The sequence below is a fragment of the Cynocephalus volans genome, chromosome 4 (genome assembly GCF_027409185.1).
Source record: "Cynocephalus volans isolate mCynVol1 chromosome 4, mCynVol1.pri, whole genome shotgun sequence".
Classification (NCBI taxonomy): domain Eukaryota; kingdom Metazoa; phylum Chordata; class Mammalia; order Dermoptera; family Cynocephalidae; genus Cynocephalus; species Cynocephalus volans.
In genome coordinates this window covers 80360026-80384130 of record NC_084463.1, presented here as the reverse complement: position 1 = coordinate 80384130, position 24105 = coordinate 80360026, and the positions used below count along the sequence as shown (strand labels likewise).

At 41.4% G+C, this 24105-nt stretch overlaps 1 protein-coding gene across 1 annotated transcript in view; it reads left to right on the top strand.

Moving 5' to 3' along the window:
- DEUP1 (deuterosome assembly protein 1) overlaps nucleotides 1-21697 on the top strand; it is a 74008-nt gene extending 52311 nt beyond the window's left edge. Inside the window, exon 12 of the mRNA XM_063095712.1 lies at nucleotides 21521-21697. Within this exon, the coding sequence (XP_062951782.1) occupies nucleotides 21521-21697 (177 nt within the window). The remainder of the gene's footprint in view (nucleotides 1-21520) is intronic.
- Nucleotides 21698-24105: the final 2408 nt, after the last annotated feature.

Sequence of the window (24105 nt, the reverse complement as noted above, 5' to 3'; positions counted from 1 at the left end):
TCACCTCTTAAAGGCCTCACCTTTTAATACTGTCATATTGTGACTTGAGCTCCAACATGAGCTTTGGAGGGGACAGACATTCAACCCATAGCATTTTGCCATTAGACCCCAAAGTTCGTGTCCTTTTCACATACAAATACATTCATTCCATCCTCATAGCACCGAATTCTTAACTTGTTCCAGCACCAACTTAAAAGTCCAAAGACCAAACTGTCATCTGTGGAATTAAAACAAGTTATCTGCTTCCAAAATACAATGGTGAGACAAGCATAGGGTACATTTTCCCATTCCAAAATAGAGCAACAGAGGGCCAGCCTGTGGCTCACTCGGGAGAGTGCGGTGCTGATGGCACCAAGGCCACGGGTTCGGATCCCATATAGGGATGGCCGGTTAGCTCATTGGGTGAGCGTGGTGCTGACAACACCAAGTCAAGGGTTAAGATATCCTTACCAGTCATCTTTAAAAAAAAAAAAATAGAGCAACAGAGAATAAGAAAGAGCTAACTGGCCCATAGCATATTCAAAACCCAGAAGGGCATGCATTTAATCTTGTTTTTGTTTTTGGTGGCTGGATAGTGTGGAGATCTGAACCCTTGACCTTGGTGTTATAACACCACATTCTAACTAACTGAGCTAACTGGCCAGCCCCCAAGCATTTAGTCTTAGAGCTGGAGAATGATCTCCTTTGACTCTGGCATCCTCTGCACACTGATATGGAGCTTGGGCCCCCAAGTCTTCAGGAAGCCCCACCCCTATGGCTTTCTAGGGCTTAGGCTGTACTTCAGCTCTCCAAGGCTGGCATTACACACTGACAGTTCTCCTGTTTTGAGATCATGATGGCAGTCCCGCTTTCATGTCTCCAATAGACATGGCTTTGGTGGGGGTTCTTGGCTACAACTCCGACCCCACATTTCCACTCAGCATGGCTCTAGTGGAAGCTCTGTGCTGTGACTCCACTCCTGTAAAAAACCTCTTCCTTGGCCCCCAGCCTTTTCCATACATCCTTTGAAATCTGGGTAGAAGTTTCCATGCCTCCAGACCTCTGGCACTCTGCAAGCCTGTAGACTTAACACCACGTGGATGCTGCCAGTACTTACAGCTTGTATCTTCTGAAGCAGCAGGTCCAGCAACATCTGGGGCCACTTTAGCTATGGCTGAGGCAGCCAAGGAGCACTATGCTGAAATGCAGGGAGCAGCTTCTTGATGTGGCCCTGGGCAGTTAGTGTGTGGAGGGATCCCAGGTCTGTTCTCCAAATCCATTATTTCTTTCTAGGCCTCTGGGCCTGTGATGGGAGGGGCAGCCTCAAAGATCTCTGAAATGCTTTCAAGGTCTTTCTTCCATTCTCTTGATGATGCCTTCTCTCTGTACTAATTTCCTTAGTAGGCAGTTGCTGGACTACACCCTTTGATTCCTCTCCTGAATATACTTTTTCACTCTTTACGTGACCAGGCTGAGAGTTTTCCAATTTTTTACCCTCTGCTTCCTTTTAATTATAAATTCCTCCTTTATGTTATGCCTTTGCTGCCATAACTCAGCATAAGCTGTTAGAAGTAGCCTAGCTGCCTGAATGCTTTACTGCTTAGAAATTTCTTCCACCAAATACCCTGTTCATCACTCTTAAGTTCCACATTCCATAAAACCTTTGGGCATGGGCACAATGCTGCCAAGTTCTTTGCAATTCTATAACAAGGGTCACTTAATGCTTCAGTTCCCAATAAGCTTCTCCTCATATCCATCTGAATCCTCCTCAGAATGGCCTTTATTGTCCATATTTCTATTAGCATTTTGGACACTGCCACTTAACCAGTCTCTAAGACCTTCCAAACTTTCCCTAGTATTTTTGTCTTCTAAGCCCCAGAATCTAGGTATTTTCTAGTCTGCTCCTCAAAATCCTTCCAGCCTCTATCCATTACCCAATTCCAAAGCCACATCCACATTTTCAGGTATTCATTATTGGCAACACCACACTTCTTGGTGCCAGTTTTCTGTTTCTGATATCAGAATACTTAAACTAGTAAATATATATGGAAACAAATACAGTTTTGGAGACTGGGAAGTCCAAGGTCCAGAGGCTATGTCTGGGGGGGCCTTCTTTTTGGTAGGGGCTCTCAGCAGCGTGCCAAGGTGATGCAGATTATATCACATAGTGAGAATGGCAAGAGTGCTTGCTGTGGATGGACTAAATTGTGTCTCCCAAAGTCCATACATTAAAGCTTAATCCCCACTGTAACTGTTGAGGGTGGGAAATCCTATTATGGTAATTGCAAGGTGTGGTCTTGAAGAGGTGATTATATTGTTGGACCATGCCATAGCAAATGGATTAATAATGGTGGTCAGGGGCATAGTTCTGACTAGACTAATACAGTGCTTTAACATGCTGACTTGCTCTCCTTATAAATCCAGCAGTATACTCCCTGATAACCCATTAAACCATTAACCCATTACTCCATGGATGGATTGATCCATTCATCAGGGCATAGTCCTCATTATTCAATCACTTCTTAAAAACCCAACCTTTCAAAATGCCATAATCAGATTTTCCACCCTTTTATCACTGTTACAATAGGGATTAAAGTTTCCAATACATGAACTTTGGGGGAACACATTCAACCAATAGTGGACTCCCTTAAATATTTCTTGTGTGGCTGGTCTAGTGGTGTGGTGATGAATTCTCTCAGTTTTTGTTAGTCAGGGAGAGACACTATTTCTTTCCTTTCTGAAGGATAGCCTTGCTAGGTATAGTATTCTTGGCTGGCAGTGTTTTTCTTTCAGCACTTTGAATATATCATTCCATTTTCTCCTGGGCTGTGAGGTTTCTACTGAGAAGTCTACTGTTAGTCTGGTGGAGATTCCATTACCTGTGACTTGACACTTTTCTCTTGCTGTTTTTAGAATTATCTCTTTTTCTTTGCCTTTTACAGTTTTACTATAATGTGCCTTAGAGAGGACCTTTTTGGAATAAATCTATTTGGGGATCTTTTTTTTTTTTTTTTTTTTTTAATTTTATTTTGTTGATATACATTGTAGCTGATTATTGCTCCCCATCACCAAAACCTCCCTCCCTTCTCCCTCCCCCCCTCCCCCCCAACAGTGTCCTTTCTGTTTGCTTGTTGTATCAACTTCAAATAATCGTGGTTGTTATATCTTCTCCCCCCCCTCCCGGTTTGTGTGTGTGTGTGTGTATGTGTGTGTGTGAATTTATATATTAATTTTTAGCTCCCTCCAATAAGTGAGAACATGTGGAATTTCTCTTTCTGTGCCTGACTTGTTTCACTTAATATAATTCTCTCAAGGTCCATCCATGTTGTTGCAAATGGCAGTATTTCATTCGTTTTTATAGCTGAGTAGTATTCCATTGTGTAGATGTACCACATTTTCCGTATCCACTCATCTGATGATGGGCATTTGGGCTGGTTCCAACTCTTGGCTATTGTAAAGAGTGCTGCGATGAACATTGGGGAACAGGTATACCTTCGACTTGATGATTTCCATTCCTCTGGGTATATTCCCAACAGTGGGATGGCTGGGTCGTATGGTAGATCTATTTGCAATTGTTTAAGGAACCTCCATACCATTTTCCATAGAGGCTGCACCATTTTGCAGTCCCACCAACAATGTATGAGAGTTCCTTTTTCTCCGCAGCCTCGCCAGCATTTATCGTTCATAGTCTTTTGGATTTTAGCCATCCTGACTGGGGTTAGATGGTATCTCAATGTGGTTTTGATTTGCATTTCCCGGATGCTGAGTGATGTTGAGCATTTTTTCATATGTCTGTTGGCCATTTGGATATCTTCCTTAGAGAAATGCCTACTTAGCTCTTTTGCCCATTTTTTAATTGGGTTGCTTGTTTTCTTCTTGTAAAGTTGTTTGAGTTCCTTATATATTCTGGATATTAATCCTTTGTCAGATGTATATTTTGCAAATATTTTCTCCCACTCTGTTGGTTGTCTTTTAACTCTTTTAATTGTTTCTTTTGCTGTGCAGAAGCTTTTTAGTTTGATATAATCCCATTTGTTTATTTTTCCTTTGGTTGCCCGTGCTTTTGGGGTCGTATTCATGAAGTCTGTGCCCAGTCCTATTTCCTGAAGTGTTTGTCCTATGTTTTCTTTAAGAAGTTTTGTTGTCTCAGGGTGTATATTTAAATCCTTAATCCATTTTGAGTTGATTTTAGTATACGGTGAGAGGTATGGATCTAGTTTCATTCTCCTGCATATGGATATCCAGTTATCCCAGCACCACTTGCTGAAGAGGCAGTCCCTTCCCCAGTGAATAGGCTTGGTGCCTTTGTCAAAGATCAGATGGCAGTAAGTGTGTGGGTTGATTTCTGGATTCTCTATTCTATTCCATTGGTCAGTGTGTCTGTTTTTATGCCAGTACCATACTGTTTTGGTTATTATAGCTTTGTAGTATAGCTTAAAGTCAGGTAGTGTTATGCCTCCAGCTTTATTTTTTTTGCTGAGCATTGCTTTGGCTATTCGTGGTCTTTTATTGTTCCATATAAATGTCTGAATAGTTTTTTCCATTTCTGAGAAAAATGTCTTTGGAATTTTGATGGGGATTGCATTGAATTTGTATATCACTTTGGGTAGTATGGACATTTTCACTATGTTGATTCTTCCAATCCAAGAGCATGGGATATCTTTCCATCTTCTTGTATCCTCTCTAATTTCTCTCAGCAGTGGTTTGTAGTTCTCATTATAGAGATTTTTCACCTCCTTGGTTAACTCAATTCCTAAGTATTTTATTTTTTTGGTGGCTATTGTAAATGGGCAGGCTTTCTTGATTTCTCCTTCTGCATGTTCACTATTGGAGAAAAGAAATGCTACTGATTTTTGTGTGTTGATTTTGTATCCTGCTACTGTGCTGAAATCATTTATCAATTCCAACAGTTTTTTTGTAGAGGTTTTAGGCTGTTCGATATATAGGATCATGTCATCTGCAAACAGGGACAGTTTGACTTCATCTTTTCCAATCTGGATGCCCTTTATTTCCTTCTCTTCTCTGATTGCTCTGGCTAGTACTTCCAACACTATGTTGAATAGGAGTGGTGAAAGTGGGCATCCTTGTCTAGTGCCTGTTCTTAAAAGAAAAGCTTTCAGCTTTTCCCCATTCAGGATGATATTGGCAGTGGGTTTGTCATATATGGCTTTAATTATGTTGAGATACTTTCCCTCTATACCTAACTTATAGAGGGTCTTTGTCATGAATGAGTGCTGAACTTTATCAAATGCTTTTTCAGCATCTATAGAGATGATCATATGGTCCTTGTGTTTGAGTTGATTAATATGGTGTATCACATTTATTGATTTGCGTATGTTGAACCAACCTTGCATCCCTGGGATGAATCCCACTTGATCGTGATGAATAATTTTTCGTATGTGTTGCTGTATTCTGTTTGCTAGTATTTTAGTGAGGATTTTTGCATCTATATTCATCAAGGATATCGGCCTGTAGTTTTCTTGTTTAGTTATATCTTTACCTGGTTTTGGTATCAGGATGATGTTTGCTTCATAGAATGAGTTTGGGAGATTTGCGTCCTTTTCAATCTTTTGGAATAGTTTGTAAAGAATCGGTGTCAATTCCTCTTTGAATGTTTGGTAAAATTCTGCTGTGAATCCATCTGGTCCTGGGCTTTTCTTTGTTGGGAGCCTTCTGATAACAGCTTCAATCTCCTTTATTGTTATTGGTCTGTTCAAATTTTCTACGTCTTCACGGTTCAGTTTTGGGAGCTTGTGTGTGTCCAGAAATTTATCCATTTCCTCCAGATTTTCAAATTTGTTGGCGTATAGTTGTTTATAGTAGTCTCGAATGATTCCTTGTATTTCAGATGAATCAGTTGTAATATCACCTTTTTCATTTCTAATTTTTGTTATTTGAGTCTTCTCTCTTCTTTTTTTTGTTAGCCATGCTAATGGTTTGTCAATTTTATTTATCTTTTCAAAAAACCAACTTTTTGATTCGTTGATCTTTTGAATTGTTTTTTGGTTTTCAATTTCATTCAGTTCTGCTCTGATCTTAATGATTTCTTTCCGTCTGCTAACTTTAGGATTGGATTGTTCTTGTTTTTCTAGTTCTTTAAGGTGAAGTGTTAGGTTGTTCACTTGCCATCTTTCCATTCTTCTGAAGTGAGCATTTAATGCAATAAATTTTCCCCTCAATACTGCTTTTGCAGTATCCCACAGGTATTGGTATGATGTATCATTGTTTTCATTAGTTTCAATAAACTTTTTGATTTCCTGCTTGATTTCTTCTTGGACCCATATGTCATTAAGTAGAATGCTGTTTAATTTCCATGTGTTTGTATAGTTTCCAGAGTTTTGTTTGTTATTAATTTCTAGTTTTAATCCATTGTGGTCTGAGAAGATACATGGGATAATTCCAATTTTTTTGAATTTATTGAGACTTGATTTGTGACCTAATATGTGATCTATCCTGGAGAATGATCCATGTGCTGATGAGAAGAATGAATATTCTGAGGTTGTTGGGTGGAATGTTCTGTAGATATCTGCCAATTCCAATTGGTCTAGAGTCTTGTTTAGATCTTGTGTTTCTCTACTGATTCTTTGCCTAGATGATCTGTCTAATATTGACAGTGGAGTGTTCAGGTCCCCTGCTATTATGGTATTAGTGTCTATTTCCTTCTTTAGGTCTAATAGAGTTTGTTTTATAAATCTGGCTGCTCCAACATTGGGTGCGTACATATTTATGATTGTTATGTCTTCTTGATGGATCAGTCCTTTTATCATTAAGTAGTGTCCCTCATTGTCTCTTTTTATGGTTTTTAGTTTAAAGTCTATTTTGTCAGATATAAGAATAGCCACTCCAGCTCGTTTTTCTTTTCTGTTTGCATGGTAAATCTTTTTCCATCCTTTCACTCTTAGTCTGTGTGAATCTTTATGGGTGAGGTGGGTCTCTTGTAGGCAGCATATAGTTGGGTCCTGCTTTTTGATCCATTCAGCCAGTCTGTGTCTTTTAATTGGGGAATTTAAGCCTTTAACATTAAGAGTTGTTATTGAAAGGTGTTGATTTATTCCTAGCATTTTATTGGTTGTTTGGTTGTCTTAGGTGTCTTTTGTTCCTTGCTTTCTGATTTACTGTTTGGTTTCTTTGTTTGTTGGTTCCTTAGGTTGTAGATAGTGTTTTTGTTAGCTTGTTTTCTCTTCATGAATGCCATTTTTATTGTACTAGCGGGTTTAGATTTTTCTTAGGTTTTTATGGCAGTGGTAGTTATTTTTCAGGAACCAAACCCAGTACTCCCTTGAGGATTTCTTGTAAGGGTGGTCTTGTGGTAGTGAACTCCCGCAGTTTTTGTTTGTCTGAGAAATATACTATTTGCCCCTCATTTCGGAAGGATAGCCTTGCAGGGTAGAGTATTCTTGGCTGGCAATCTTTGTCTTTTAGTATTTTGAAAATATCATCCCATTCCTTCCTAGCTTTTAGGGTTTGTGATGAAAAGTCTGATGTTAACCTGATTGGGGCTCCCTTATAGGTGATTTGACGCTTCTCTCTTGCAGCTTTTAAGATTCTCTCTTTATCTCTGAGTTTTGCCAATTTGACTATGACATGTCTTGGAGAAGTCCTTTTTGGGTTGAATACGTTTGGAGATCGTTGAGCTTCCTGGATCTGAAGATCTGTGATTTTTCCTATACCTGGGAAGTTTTCTGCCACTATTTTGTTGAATATGTTTTCAATGGAATCTCCATTTTCCTCCCCTTCTGGAATACCCATGACTCGGATATTTGAGCGCTTGAGGTTGTCTGATATCTCTCTCAGATTTTCTTCCATGTCCTTGATTCTTTTTTCTTTCTTTTTGTCTGCTTGTGTTATTTCAAACAGCCCATCTTCAAGTTCAGAGGTTCTCTCTTCAACTTCGACAAGCCTGCTGGTTAAACTCTCCATTGTGTTTTTTATTTCGCTGAATAACTTCTTCAGTTCAGCAAGTTCTGCTACATTTTCTTTCAGGACATTGATTTCCTTGTATATTTCCTCTTTCAGATCCTGTATACTTTTCCTCATTTCATCATGATGTCTAGCTGAGTTTTCTTGTATCTCATTCAGTTTCCTTAGAATTATCACTCGAAATTCCTTGTCAGTTATTTCAAGGGCTTCTTGTTCTATAGGATCTAGAGTATGAGATTTATTAACTTTTGGTGGTGTACTTTCTTGATTTTTTGTATTTCTGGTGTCTTTTTTCTGGTGTTTATTCATTGTGGCAGGGGGTTTCACAGTCCACTGGTTTGAGACTAATGACTAACTAGGATGTTGCTGTGGTTGCCAATTTGGTATGGCTCCTGCCGTGACTGCTCAGTTGGCCTCTAGTGTCTTGTGTGTGTGGTTGCCTCGGGTCTTGGGCTTCTCCGGGGATCCACCTTTCTGGTCAGCTTGGACTCTGCTGGGCTGGTGGATCACGTACCACAGGGTGTGTGATCTCTGTTGAGCTTTCACTTCCTGTGCAGGACTTCTCCCCGTTCCGTGTGCTCTGGCCCAGGCTGTTAGATCGTGCAGTGGCGACCCCACCGGGTGTGTGGTTTCTGTCGAGTCTCCGCCTCCCTGGCCGCACGTCTCCCCCCTCTGTGCACACTGTGCTGGGCTGGGGTGTGTCTTCTGCACCCCTCGTCTATCAGCTGGGCCTTCAAGACCCTGCTCAGCACCGCCTCGCCCAGGAAGTCTACCAGGTTTCTGCTAGGCACAGACGACCGGTCTCTCTGGGTGCCTTTGTAGCACTGTGTAGATCTTTCTCGGGACTTGTTCACCTTTGTATCCCCCCGGTATAAACCGAGTCTAGTGCCCGCCTGCAGCCTGCTCTCCGGCAGGTTCAAGCGGACCTGGGAACTCTCCTACCACACTATTCCCAACCAGAAATTCGTTAGGCTTTTTTCCAAACTGGTGGTCGCAGAGATGGTATCTGCCTCCCAGTAACAGGAAGTTTACCGGGCCGGAGTCCAGGGTGTGGTGGAGTGACAGTCGGCCTGCCCGTACTTCCTAGCCCTCCCAACACTGGTCGGGACGCCCCACACCCCCAGCCCCGCCAGAGAACCGCGGAGGGAGTGGGAGAGGAGGCCGGCCCGCAGGGTCCGGAAAGCCCCGTGCCAGGCCAAGCAAATGGGCTCAGTGATGGCCAAGCAGGGCGGAGCTGCCCGCACCTGGGAAAATGGAGGCAGCACCGGGGCAGTGAGTGGCCTGGTGGTGCAGGCGGGAGCCGCGTGGGCATCCACCCCCCGAACAGAGCTGTGCCAGGGATCACTCACAGTGCTGTGCCAGGTCGGGCGCTCGCTCTGTCTCTGGTTTGTTGCCTTCCGTGTTCTCGGCGCTGCCGCCTCGGGCTGTTCAGTCGCGGCGCCGCTCGGGCGCTCCCAGGAATCTTCTTTAATGCCGGCCTGAAACCTCGAATCCTGAATAGGGCAGCTGGCCGCCTTCAGTGCGGCCCCAGCCTCCAGGATCCTGGCTGCATCCACAGCAGCCCTGGCGCCGTGTTCCCTGTTTCAAGACTCGCTTTTGCAGCTAAGAATCAGTTCTTTTCCTGCTCCACACTTCAAAGCTGTTGCCTGTAAATGAGGCAGCCTCTCCTGCCGGGGGCAAAGTGGCGTTGAGCCCCCACGACCGGCCAGCAGCAGCAGTCCTCCCTTAAGAGATGGCCAGAGGAAGGTCCACAAGTTTCCCGGCTGCCTGAGGCCCAGTGGCCACCTTTTCCACCTCAGCTACTCCGCGCCCGCCGCCGCAGCCGCCGCCATCTTGAAACTCCCTATTTGGGGATCTTTGAGCATCTTGGATCTGGAAGTCCATATCTCTCCCAAAATCTGGGAAGTTTTCAGCTATGACTTTATTAAATAAGTTTTTGATTCCCTTTCTCTTCTCTTCCCCTTATGGAACACTCACAATGCCACAATGCAAATGTTTGTATGCTTAAAGTTGTCCCATAAGTGTTGTAGGCTTTCTTTATTTTTTAATATTTGTTTTTTCTTTTTCTTTTTCTTTTTTTTTTTTTGGTCTGACTGAGTTATTTCAAAAGATTTTTCTTCAAGATCAGAAATTCTTCTGTTTGATCTAAGCATGTTATTTAAGCTCTCAGTTGTATTTTTTTTTTATTTTACTTAATGAATTCTTTAGTTCCAAGATTTCTACTAGATTCTTTTTTATGATATCTATCTCTATTGAATTTCTCATTCAGATTACGAATTGTTTTTCTGATTTCATTGAATTGTCTATCTGTATTCTCTTGCATCCCACTGAGTTTCTTTAAGATTCTTATTTTAAATTCCTTTTCAGGCATTTCTAGATTTTCTATTCTTTGGGGTCTGGTAGTGGAGACTTATTGTGTTCCTTTAGGAGTGTCTTGTGTCCTTGCTTTTCAGTGTTTCTCATATACCTATGGTGATGTCTGAGCATCCTGTGGAACAGTCACTACTTCTAATTTTCCGGAGTAGCTTTAGTAGGAAAAGACTTTTTCCTGTAGATGTATTCTATAGTGTCAGTTGGATAGGGTATTTGGGGTTGGTTTTGGATGAGCACAGTAGTGTAGTCTCTGTGTGATTTCTTTGACTGAATTCAACATCAGAGTTGTCTACAAGTGCCTCAGTGGCCTAGGCTGTGGATCTTTGCAGAAGCTGTGATGCAGCTTTGCTGGGGGCAAGTGCTGTCACTGTTTGGTTTTCAGGCACTGGAGGTATGCACCCAGGTATGTGGCAGATCATCTGGCCAGTGCTGTAGGGTGGCTGGGGGGAAGGCCCCAGGTGAGTCAGGTCTAGGACCCTGGAAGGGATGCTCAGGAGCTCAGCAGATTTTCCACTCAAATGAATAGGGTCACTGGGGCCATGGGGGTGGGTCCTCTGACCACCACAAAGAGCACTGTAGTGTTCAGCATCTTCTCTGATATACTGGGCAGGGTTTGGGGGCTACAGACAGGACCTTGGGCCCCCAGGAAGGACACTGGTGCACTCAGCTTTTCCACTGAGGTGGGTAGGAAGGGTACTGGGGCACTCAGTTTTTTGACTGAAGTGGGCAGGGTCACTAGGGCCATAAGCAGGACTCCAGGCCCCCAGGATATGCACTGGAGCACTCAACTGCTCCTTCACTATAGTGGGCAAGGTCTGCTGGAGGTGGAGGGCAGGCAGGACCTTGGGCCCCTAGGATAGGTGCTAGGGCATTCTGTTGCTCCTTTTCTGGAGTGGGTAACACTGGGCAGGGTTGCCAGGTACTGTGGTTTGTATGTCTCCCCAAACTCATTGAGGCTTTGTCCCCACTATGACAGTGTTAAGAGAGTAGGAAATCCTATTGTGTAGTTGAAAGGTGGGGCCTTAAGAGGTTATTGGATTGTGAAGACTGTACCCTCATGAATGGATTGATCCATTCTTGTAATAACGGGAGTGGTTCTAGTGGCTTTAAAAGGAAAGTAAATGAGGAGGTTAGGTTCACTCTCTGCTTCACCATTCTCACCATGTGACACCCTGCATTGCTGTAGAGTCACCTCACCAGATGTATTCCTTGGACTTTGGCCTTCCCAGCCCCTGAAACTGTAAGCAATAAATATTGTTTCTTTACAAATTACCCAGTTTCAGATATTTTTGTTATAAGTAACAGAAACAGACTAATAAACCAGGGCTGCAGGTGGGACCTCAGATTTTCAAAAATACACTGAGGCACTTGGCTGCTCCTCTGTTGGAGTGGGGAGGAGCCCTGGGGGAAAGGGGACAGGCAGGACCTCAGGTCCTTGGAAGAAGCATACTCAGTGACTGGAGTGAGCAACCCCATGTGGGGTCACTGGGGCTGCAGGCAGGACCTCAGGCCTGTGGGAAAGGTGCTGTAGCAACTGGGTGCTCCTCCACTGGAGTGAGAAGGGTTTCCTGGGGTGCAAACAAGTTTGGGGGACCTCAGATAATGTGCTAGCTTACTTGGTAGCTCCTCACTGGAGTGACACTGGGGAAGGTTGCTGGGGCTGCAGGCAGGACCTTGAGCCCCTGGGAGATGGGCTAGTATGCTCAATGACTCCTCAGCTGAAGTGGGTGACTCTGGATGGGGTCACTGGGTTCGTAGTTGAGACTTCAGAGTTCTGGCAGAAGATTGTACACCCCTGGAAGAGGTGCTGGGGAACACTGAAGCTCCTCAGCTGGAGTTGGTGATCCTTTGTGGGGTTGCTGGGGCCTCGGCCAGGATTTTGAACTCCTGAGAGAGATGCTGGGCATTCTGAAACTACTCAGCTGGCATGGATAACTCTGAGCAGTTTCAATGGGGCCTCAGGCAGAGCCCTGCACCCTCAGCAGAGATGCTGAAGTACTCTGTAGCTCCTCAGCTAGAGTGGGTAACTGGGTGGTTTTGCTGGGGCTGTGGGAAGAACCCTGTGCCCAGGAAAGGTGCCAGGGTGCTCTGCAGATCCTCAGCGGGCGTTTGTAGACCTGGGTGGGTTCATTGGAGCCATAGACAGGACCGTGCTGCTGGGAGAAGCATCCAGGCACTCTGCTGAGGAGATCATTGCTGCCAGGAGCAGCAGAAGGCCCCAACTGGTCAGCTCTCAGGCTCTGGAAAGTGTGCACATTGGCTTCCTTTGTCTTGGGGTAGCCTCCCCACTGTGCGGGACCACCATTTTCCCAAGGTGCAGGGCACTGCCTGTGTTCCAGTGCCGGAGTCACAGTGTGATAGGATATAGACATGGCCTTAGGGGTATGGAGATACCACGACTATTGGGCCCCAGGGCAGAATGCACTCTAATGTTGACTCCAATCCCCAAATGGTGATGTGCTACAGCATCCTGGGTCCCAGGCGATGGTGGGGCTCAACTTGTATTCGTTCTCTGGGATAATACAGTCATGTGGGCTCCATGCAGCTCCCTATACTGGGCTCACTGCCTGTAAGGTCTGTGTAGTTCTCTTGAGCTAGAATTGCAGGCAGCCATGGTAGGAGTGTAGACTGTTGGGGTTTTCTGCTTACCTTTTCCCCATAGTAAGGAGTCTGTCCTGGCCCTGAGCCAGTTCCAGTTGGGTGCTACACTTGCCTTTCTATGCTGCCATCCCAAGTTTCTGAGCCTCTTCACTATTTTGCTGAATTCCAGTGTTCTCTCCTAGATACTCTATTCAGTGTGTGATTATCTATTTGTTGTTTTGGACTTTGTGGCAGAGGTGAGAACTGACCTCTAGTCAGCCTCCTGAAATGCTTTTTTGTTTTCATCTCAATATAAAATGCCAACATTATTTGAACAGAATAAAATTTCTTACTAGTAAAGTAAGCTAAATTACCTTCTTCATTTCTGCAAATATCTTCTCCCCCTCTTACTTGGTGTCTTCACTTAATGGTATCTTTTGATAAACATAAGTTCCTAATTTTAATATATATCAAATTAATCTTTTATTTTATGGTTAGTATTTTTTGATGCCCTATTTAAAGGTTTTACCTCTCCCAATGTTATAAAAATATTGTCCTTTGTTATCTTCTAGAAGATTTGGTTCTTTTTATATATAGATATAAAATCCAACTGGAATTAATATTACTATATAACGTAAGGTAATATTCTCAAAGCTTTTTCCTTACGGAAATGTTCAGTTAACACAGTGGGACTGGAATAAATGGTTCTATATTCACAGGTTCTATATTCACAATCAAAATAATAATGGTTTAATCTCCTATGTTCAAATCTTTATAACTTTTTTTCTTTTCCTTGCCTTATTGTACTGGCTAGGACCTCCAGTAAATGTTGAGTAGAAGTGATATTGCCAGCATCCTTCTCTCATTTTCACCCACAAAAGGAAAGCTTTCAGTATTTCACCAGTATGTATGATATTTCCTGTAGATATTTTGTAGATTCCTGTTAAATATTAAGGAAATTCCCTTTTAATCATAGATTGTTAGAAATTGTTTCATGAGTAGATATTGGATTTCCTCCTTTGCTCTGTTAATGTGATATTTCATCTTAATTTTAGATTGTCAACCTGATTTTCCATTCTTGGAATAAACTTCATTTGATTGCTGGATTTGGTCTATTAATATCTGGTTTAGAATTTTTGCTTTGTGTTCACAATAGAAATTAGCCTGTAATTTTCCTTTGCTTGGGAAGGGTTCTTAATTTCAGTTTTAATATTTTTCACCTCTTGAATTTTCACTGGATTCTATTTATAGTTTCCAATTCTCTGCTGAAATTTTCTTTGTGACCTAATTTATTGAACATAATAATCAGTTTTTTTACGATATGTAGTTTTTCTCCTCAGAAAGTAATTGTCATACTTTTAGCAGTTACCTCTACTTGTATTCAAACTGTACTATTTATTTTTTCATTTTCTGTCCATGATATACTAATATTGCATATAAATTATGAAAAAAAATTACACACACACATACCAGAAAATTTAAACTGGATGGGCTATCCCATGAGTTTTTTTTACCTTTCTGGAATCTATCACCTTGTACTGGTAGAGACTGGAGGTAAGATTAAGCTATTGTGGTAGAAGGAGAAGGCTTCATTGTGTTCCTCTCAACATAAAATGCCAACATTATCTGAACAGAATAAAATTTCATACCAATAATGTAAACTAAATAAACTTCCTCATTTAAGTTACGGGGATCTTAAGGGGACTCTACAAATTCTGCACCAACAAAACTTTGATCTTTAAGGACTTAAAGTGAGCACGTATTCTAGTCAAGCAATAGAGGAGGGAAAAGTGATAAGTTGCTAAATACTCCATTGTTCTAATATCTGATGATTTTAGAATTTAGCATCGTTAATTAGTCTCTGCTCAAATATCACCTCATTAGAGAGGCCTGAGCAACCAACCTACAATAGCCCCTCCCCCTTGTCCTGCTTTTATTTAAATAATACTTTGAGACATTTTATTTGTTTGTCTCCCTCCTCTAGAATGTAAGCTCCATGAAAGAAGAGAATTTTTCTATTTTTGTTTATTGTAGTAACCCAACACCTAAAATAGTGCCTGAAACTAATAGACATATAAAAAAACATGCAGAAGTATCTGTTGGTTTAATTTAATGAACACTGGCTTCCCTCCACCTCTAAAATTCTACATTACTCTTTTGAGGAGTTGCTAATTCCAGAGTCACCAGGAAAGAAAATTCTCAGCTGTTCCAGGATTACGTATGGGGAACTTAACCTACAGTGGAGGCCTTAAAAGTTTTCTGGGGTACATTGCCTTTCCCACTATTCTGAGTCTGGTGGTTTCCATCCACTGCGGCATTTTGACTTCCACATCAATGCCATTCCTACTAAGACCAGTGACCTTCTAGTTTCTAATTAAATGCACACTTTTAAGTATTCATATTCTTTAAATTTTTTTCTTGAAACTCTTATGTTCTCTGGCTTTTATGACACTATTCTTCACTGAGTCTCATGAAGCCTTTCTTGTTTCTCTTTCTCAGTCTGCTTCCAGGGTTCTCCCTTCTACACCTGCCTGTTAAATATTAGTATTCATTCATTCATATGGTCATAAAATAAACGTGTATTAAGCACCCCCACTATATAGCAGGTCCTTTTCTAAACATATCCTTGAATGAGATAGACAAGTCTACAGTATGGTGAAAAACTCCATCAGTGGATGAATGGAGAAACAGATTATTTACATAATGGAATAATATTCAGCCATAAAAAGGAGTGTAGTACTGATACATACTACAATGTAGATGAACCTCCAAAACATGCTAAGTGAAAGAAGCCAGACACAAAAGGTCATATATTGTATGATTCCATTTATATGAAATAGCCTGAATAGGTAGATCCATAGAAAGAGAATACAGATTAGTAATTATTAGGGATAGAGGGAGAAATAGGAAGCAACAGCTCAATGAGTACAGAGTTTTATTTTGGAATGATGAAAATATTTTGGAATTAGATAGAGGTAGTGGTTGCATAACATTGTGAATGTACTAAATGGCACTGAGTTGTTAATTTTTAAATGGTTAATTTTATTTTATGTGAATTTTACCTCAAAAAACAAAAATGAGAGGAACAACTAAAGACTGGAAATGAACAAATAAGAAAATATCAAATAGTGGTATGTGTTGTGATGAAAAGAAAAGCAGGTAATGTGATGTAGGGAGTGATGAGAGTGCGGGGCATTACTTTAGGTTGAGTGGCTAGGAAAATTATCACTGAGGACAGAACATTTAAGGTGAGACCTCAGAAAACAAAAAGATCCAGCCTTGCAAAGATCTGACTGAAGAGAGTTTCAGGCAGGAACAAGTTTGGCAAGTTTGAGGACCTGAAAAGGGGGGTGGGCAGTGCTAGAACTTAGGAAGAGGGAGAATTGGAGGAAAGGGAACAGAGAAGTAGGCAGGGGAAGTCCAGACATATAGGGACAGCTGGCCATAGGAAGGAGTTTGGATTTTATTTTATTTTTAAAACAATGGAGAGCCATTGGAAAGTTTCAAATGGGGAGTACATTATCTGCTTAAAAATTTTAAAAAGATAATTTTGATGCTAAATAAAGAGTACAGTATAGAGGGGCAAGGGTGGAAATGGGAGAACCATTATAAGGCTATTTCAGTAGTCCAGACAAGAGATGATGCTGCTGTCTTGGTAGCAGTGAAGGGAGAGCAACGTGTAGGATCCAGAAAATGTTTTGCAGAGAAAACAAGACTTGGCAATGAATCGGATATGGGGAGTGAGGGAAAAAGAGGGACCAAAGATGATTCAGAATTTCAGCCAGAGCACTGGGTAGATAATAGTACCACTTTCTGACATGAGAAGATTAGGTTAGAGGAGAAATTATGATTTCTAGGTTGGACATTTAAGTTTAAAATGTTTATTAGACACAAACATAGATATTAAATAGGATATGTAAATCCTATTCAAGAGAGAGATGAGAGCTGGAAATATAAATATGAGAATAATCAACATATGGCTGGTAGTTATGTCTATGGGACTGGATGAGAATACTTAAAGAGTATAAAGAAGAAATTATCCCTAGATAAAGCCTTGGGTCATAACATTTAGTGGCCCAATGGGAGTCTTCAAGGAGAAGAGGAAAGTTTGCTGGTGAAAGGAGTGGGCTTAAAGAGCAATGTGGTTCATTTTCAGAAGCAAAGACATTGACAAGATAAGAAGGAATAGGATCCATAGAACAGGTGGAAGGATGAGTCTCTGAAACAGAAGGATGAGACTCTGAAATAGTAAAATATGGCTTCAGATGCAAATGAGCATGGAAAGATGAGGGAGCTCCCCCTCCCGCCCCAGGAGGAGGCCAGGTCACAAAGTAATGAGTGAGAGAGAGAACATACTAGAGAAGTGCAGCAGAATCGCCAGGCAGTGTTAACTAACCATTTGGCATTTGTGGTCATGAATTTAAAGTGAAACTAGTCCATGCAGCAATGTAGTCCCCTCCCCCACCAACCTGTCTGTCCCAGCATTCAGCACTCAGGTGCAGTATGATCCTGGCAGACAGGTCAGTTTAATTAGGAATGAGTTTTACCAGGTAACTAGGATAGAGAGAGGGTACTGGGAGGGCAAAGTTGATGAACAATTACAATCATGGATATAGAATATAATCAGAGTTAGAAGAGAAAGGAGGATATGAGAAAGATAATGAATAGTGAAAAGAAAAGAGTCTAAATGAGGTCAAAGAAGGACTGGACTGGGAGTACAAGACTAAGGTGAAAGGATAATAGGTAGGCTGCTTCAAACCTTGCTTAGTAACTAATGCAGTTGTCGCTGAAGACAATGTCAAGAACATGACCGTGGAAGTGGTGCCTAAAGTGAAGTAATCCCCTGGGCTCCATTTTTTAACTTCTTTTTCTTCTTATTTTATTTGCATATCTTGGATAATTTCAGTCAATATTGTGGCTTTATTTATTATCTTTAACTTCCAAATTGATATCTGTGGTCTAGATGTATGTTCTGAACTGATATATCCCACAGTCTACTTGACAGTCTGAGTCCCAAGTCACCTCAAACTCAGTGTTATGCAAAACCAACTGCATTTTCCTCATTCATGTACTAACTAAAATTTTATTGAAAACACACTTTAGCCCAGAATCTATGCCAGAACCTGGAGAATCAGAAATAAATAAGATCTTACCCTTAGTAGGCTTCCTTTACTGTTTTTTTGTTTTTGTGTTTTTTCCTTTCCCAATAAATGGCATCAGTTCCACCCAGCCACTCAAGCCAGAGTCTAGGAAGTCATCTGTCTGAGGTCAAGTTTCCTGGAACCTGAGCTGGATATTCCTGTGAAAGTGATTTATTGAGGGAGAATTTTCAGGAGAAGAGTGAAGGGAAGGCTAGGGGAGGAGAAGAAAGCTAAGAGAGGATGTCGTCTCAGCTAGAGATTACTTTAGCCTGGTCCCCAAGGGAGCTTGAAGCATGAATGGCACCACGACTTGGTTCCCCCTGCAGGCAAGAAGTCTGGTGTTTTGTGTCTCTTTATCAGTCATTGCCTCAGGGAGGGAAGGGAATGAGCAGAGGGGGGACTGCAATTTCCCCGATGAGGCATGAGACTCCAGTTCAACCACAGGTAGTTCTCCAGGAAGCCAGCTGTGAGCTGTTAGCAGCCAATACCCACAGCTGGAAAACAGATGCACCAGCCTGGTAAAGGGGATCCAGAAGGGAACCAACATCATCCACCACAGTCCACTTCTTCCACCGTTCAGATCTACCTTCTTCCACATGGTTCATTCCATTCAGCCGCAGCTTCTTCAAGATTCTGGCTGCTCTTAATTTCTGGGAAAACTAATAAGATGAGGGTTAGTGGGACAAACCACAGCCTCTGACACTGTAATTGGTCCCAAGGCCATAACTGATACTTATCATCTCACCCATTCTAGATCCCTCTCTCCTTCACCTAGCACTTCTGTTGGTACAAGTGGCTTGTCTTGTGGAGTGAACCCCTGGTTACCATGCCCTTATCAGGATGTGGTTTCTGTACTTGTCATTTACAGTTAAAACTGGGCATGAAATTTCCAAAAGATACCCCAGTGGATCATCTGAGTACCAGACATATCCCTCACTGCCTCTATTATGTAGCAGCATTCTTACTTCTTCATGATGATTAGGGAAAGTTACCTCTACCAGTATAGTTAACTCCATTCTGTGCCTCTGATCTTTTGGCATGAGGATTCCAAAGTGCCCACGTGGCAGCCAAAGCTTTAAGCTTAATGGGATTCATAGAGGTCACCTGGTGGAAATATTCCCCCTCTAAGACCCAGGACCCATAGACCAACAGAGCTTACAGGTACAGAGACAGAAAGCACAAATTTTCCAGGTGGGTCTGCAGAAAGTGATAGAGAGTGGAGTCATTCCTACATCTATCCCTTTCTTCCCATATCTACGCATCCCACCTGTTAGGGACACAGCACCATATAACAGCCATTGGTTTAAAGTCTATACTACATCCTGAGGAATGTAACCCCATCCTTACAGGATATAATCTCCAATCTGGTGCCTCAGCTGTGCCTTTACAAGGTCATCCCCAAGCTCTGTCATGCTAGCACCCTCTGGCTAATGCTGCATGTGGTTAGGACCAATGGATACCATGGTCATGCCCACCCCCCACCCGCCATACTCTTCTGCTGTAAAGTAGGTTCACTATTAAGCAGGGTCCCTTGTCAGCAGATCAGTCATTCTGTGAGGCCTCAGATAGTGGTGCTGGCCAATACACTGCAGACGGGAAAGGCAAACGTATAAAATGAGTGTCAGTTCTGGTAAGGATAAAACATTGCCCTTTCCAAGGTATAAGGAACGTATGTAATCAAATTGCCACCTAGAGGTTGGTTGGTCTCCTTGAAGGATGGGGAAACATCAGGAGCTCAACTTTGGTTTCCATTGCAGGCAGGTCAGACATTCAACAGCAACAGTAGTAAGATTACCCCTGGTGAAAGGGAGACGTGCTATTGAGCCCATGCATAATTTCCACTGGGATAGCTAAGGTGAGGGGCTGTATCAAATCATCCAATTGCTAGATGTTCCATCTCAAACAGGACTCAACAGCATGATGGGAACTGTTTTGCTAATTCTTGTAGTTTACAGGTGTCTGCTAAGAGATGGTATGGCCTTGCTCCAGAATCTTAAGCGTCTGCAACACAACTTTCCCACTGAAACTTGTAACAGACTCCACAAGGCATTTTCTCTACCAGAGATTCTTCTACTATAGGATCTGCTAAGTCATTTGACCCAAGTAACAGGAGTGTTTGCACCCTATCTTGAACCTACTACAGAGTCCTTTCTTGTTCTGGGATTGCTGAAACAAAACAAGACAAAACAAAAACAGACTTCTATGTCACCCAATAAGTGGGCCAGATTATTCCACCCAAGGGTGGAATATTTTCAAGGTACATTCATTTTTGCTTTAATTAGGATGTCCTAACATGCCCCATACCACTGGACACCTAAAAGCAATGTGTCAAGCTCCTGAATCTTTTGTGGGATTTATCTTTTAACCTCTGCAGTACATGCATCTATCCAAGCCTTTGACACACTTACCACTTCTTGCTCATCAGGTCTTATTAACATGATGCTAATGTTAATTTATGACTTCCTATGTAATAGTCTTTGGAATATCTAGATGGTCCAGGTCCCTTCAGAATTTATTATGACAGCATCATTAACATAATGTTGGGGCAAGACCATGGATGTATACTGTTGTCCATCCATGGGAATGCTGACTGCTTCTCATCCTTTTTATTGGGTATTAAAAAGAATGCATTTGCCAGATCAACAGTAGGATACCATGTGCCCAAGGCTGTGGTATTCTACTCTAGTGAAGATGCCGTATCTGGCACAGCAGCTACAGTTAGGGCTACTAGTTGGATAAATTTGCAGTATTCCACTATCATCTGCCATGATCCCTAGTCTTGGCAGGGGCCAGACTGGTGAACTAAATCTCCCTATTACAAGGTTCACTTGTATACAGATTGTTTACCCTTCAAATACTTTTAAAAATTAAAATTGCTTGTGGGCTTTTAAAATGAAGGACTGTAAAATTACGTAATACTCTTCTTTATTCTTTAGCCACAGATTTTTTTCCCCAAATAAGCATTAAACAGGTTGCAAACAGTTAAATAGCATTTCCATACCACCATGAAGGGTGGAATTCTGGCACCCATCACTGAGACTTTCTGAGTTATGATAGGACAAATAAGATACATGGCAGCATTAAGGCCCTCTCAGCTAAGGAGCCACTTCCACTCCTGAGATATGTGATGCAGCCAGCTCTCCTTACCTGCTAACTCCAAGCATCAATTAGCCCCCTTGCTAAGCCAATCCTTATTTTTTTTTTTTCTATATAAGGCTTCTTTGCCCAATTCTACTGTAATCTTTACTGAAGCTTTTTGGAGCTGCCTATTTTCAGGTGGGAATCATTAGCTTTGCAAATTAGTGGAGCATGTTCCATGGTGATTACACTGTCCCCACATTTGCAGTTGGACACTATAATATTCATTTCTAGGGCTTTTTAATGTGAGGGAGTTCAGCTCAAGGTGTATTCTTTTATTAAGAGCTGCAGTGCCTGACAACATGTCAGGGATGAAGTGTGCCTGAAAATATGAAGATTAAAAAAGGCTCTGCATTCCTCATCTCACTGTTCTTTCTTTCTCTCTTTAGTCTCCCCCAGATATATCCTTCCCAGCTTCTTTGGCTGCACAGCATTTCCTAATGGAAGAAGAGAAGCGAGCAAAAGAACTTGAAAAACTTCTAAATACACATATTGATGAACTGCAAAGACATACAGAGTTTACTCTTAATAAATACACCAAGCTAAAACAAAATAGACACATATGAGCTTTTAAACTTTTTTATTTGCTTCCCCCACCCCAAGAAAAAAAGCTCTGGTAAAATATTTACAAAGCTGATTGATGAAACTGAGAAATTTTGTTCTATTTTTTGAGTAAATAATTTCTGTAAGGCAGCTAGAAAATAGTATTTTGTTTGATAAAGCTGTTTATATTTCTACATTAACATACTAAATTGTTCTGATGTAGAGTTACTATAAAATAAACACGACTACTCCAAAAGAGATTTCTTTTTTCAGTGTAAGGAATATTTTGGAATTGAACATGCAGTTTTTCCCCCCATTTGAATCATGTATACTACAAATACATTTCCTTTGAAACAACACAAAATGAGGGAAAGGGAAGTACTGTACTCCAAATATAAACGAATAAAGTGCAGCTCAGTTGTACTAGGTTTGAAAACTCAAGAATTTTTTAAAAAGAAAAACAGCTAAGTATTTTGAGCTATGTAAACATCCTAAGATCTCTTTTACAGAAAAAAATATATAGCTTTACTGTATTTTACATTCACCTTTGTAATGAAAACAATGAAGGACATGGTATGTGCAATTTGCACACTTAAAGTATATGTGCCAAAGATTAATGCTTTCCTGTTAATACTAATTACTTCATGGTCATGAACAAGGTAAAGAAAACATAAAGCATTGTTGTTGCTACATTCTCCTTTGTAATCACCTCTGTTTTTAATACAATAATGGAATAGAAAATTCAATGGACTTAAACTATAAATACCAAATCTGTATAGAACAATAATAGCATAGTAATGAGCAATAAAATTCAAGTTACAAATATACAAGAATGATAATCCAATATTCTGTTCTTCCTTTAAAATGAGATCTATCTATCTATCTATCTATAGAGAGAAAGAGAGATTATGAAAAAATCACAGTAAGTTTATAGTTTTCTGTTTCTCTTGAAGAAACAATCTCAACCTACTGAAAGATGTCAGTGCCTTTGGATAATAAATGTCATTTTCACATGAAAAATGAAGAGCATTGTTCACTTTAGGTGACATGTCCATGTGTATTTGTATAGCTCTTGATGTTTGCAAAAAGCCTCTGTCTTAGTTTGGGCTGCTATAACGAAAATACCATAGACTGGGTGGCTTAAACAAGAGACATTTATTTCTCACAGTTCTCAAGGCTGGGAAGTCCAAGATCAAGGTGCCAGCTGATCTGGTGTCTGGTGAGGGCCCAATTTCCTGGCTTGCGCACAGCCACCTTCTTGCCGTGCTCACACAGCAGAGGTAAAAATCCTCACTCTCATGTCTTTGTGAATGGGGTACTAATACCTTCCATGAGGGTTCTACCCTCATGACCTAACCACATCTTAAAGGCCTGACCTCCTGATACCATTACATTGAAGGTTAGGACTCCAACATAAGAATTTTGGGGGCACAGAAACATTCAGTCCATAGCACCTTCATATAGCATTATTCATTTAAACTCAAAACAAGCCTGTGAAGTCAGCAAAGCTAGTATCCTTCTCCCTGGAGGAGCCAATTCCCTGGCCTTCTCATTCCTGGCTCCAGCTCATCTGACTTCCCAGTATCCTTCTGGTAAGCAAGCACGTGGTGAATGGAGCCATATCCACAGGAGCCGTGTCTGATGACAAAACATCAGGGCGGGGGGGCAGGGGTGAGGAAGCAAAGCCTTTAGTGGACCCACAGAAGCCCCACACAAGGAAAGAAGAAACATTATGATGCTTTTAAATTATTCAGTAATTTCTGGACACGAAGAAAATAAAATATTTTTCAGTGTTATCTTTAGAAGATGAGAAGAAAAACTGTTTAGGAAAAGGGCATTCCGTAAACAAATTCTAAAACCTTTATATCCCTAATGCAAATGCAAACAAAGAAAAAGTTTAAGTGTACATATCTCTATAATCCCCTAAATCTAAATGCCATTTCATTCTCTTCATGGTAAAGACACAACTGAAAATTATTTGCTGAAGTAAAGATATGGGCTACAATGTTCTTAAAATCCAGCAGATTCAAGAAAGCATGAACTTCGGGTACTCTAAGACTAGCACTGAATTTGCCCCTATGGATTATGACTTCAAATCCACAGCAAACTTCTTTTAAATCACTAGTTCAGCATTCCACTAATGCCAGCTTTCTTAAAACAGTGGTTTCCAATATTTTTTGCTTAACAGCAGGATACAATATTTAAAAGGATTATGCTGAAGTCCTATATATATATATATAAAATCAAGATAAAAAGCAAGCAGCTGTGGCCAAATGTTGAGAGGAGGAAGGGGTGAGGCCTGCCTGCTGCTCATCTGCTGTCTACTCCTCTCTCCTACCCTCGTCCCTTCAGACGCCAAAGGGAGGCCACAGAGCAGGTGCCCCAGATGTTGTGGGAGGAACTAGAGAAACAGATTAGCTGTTATTACCTT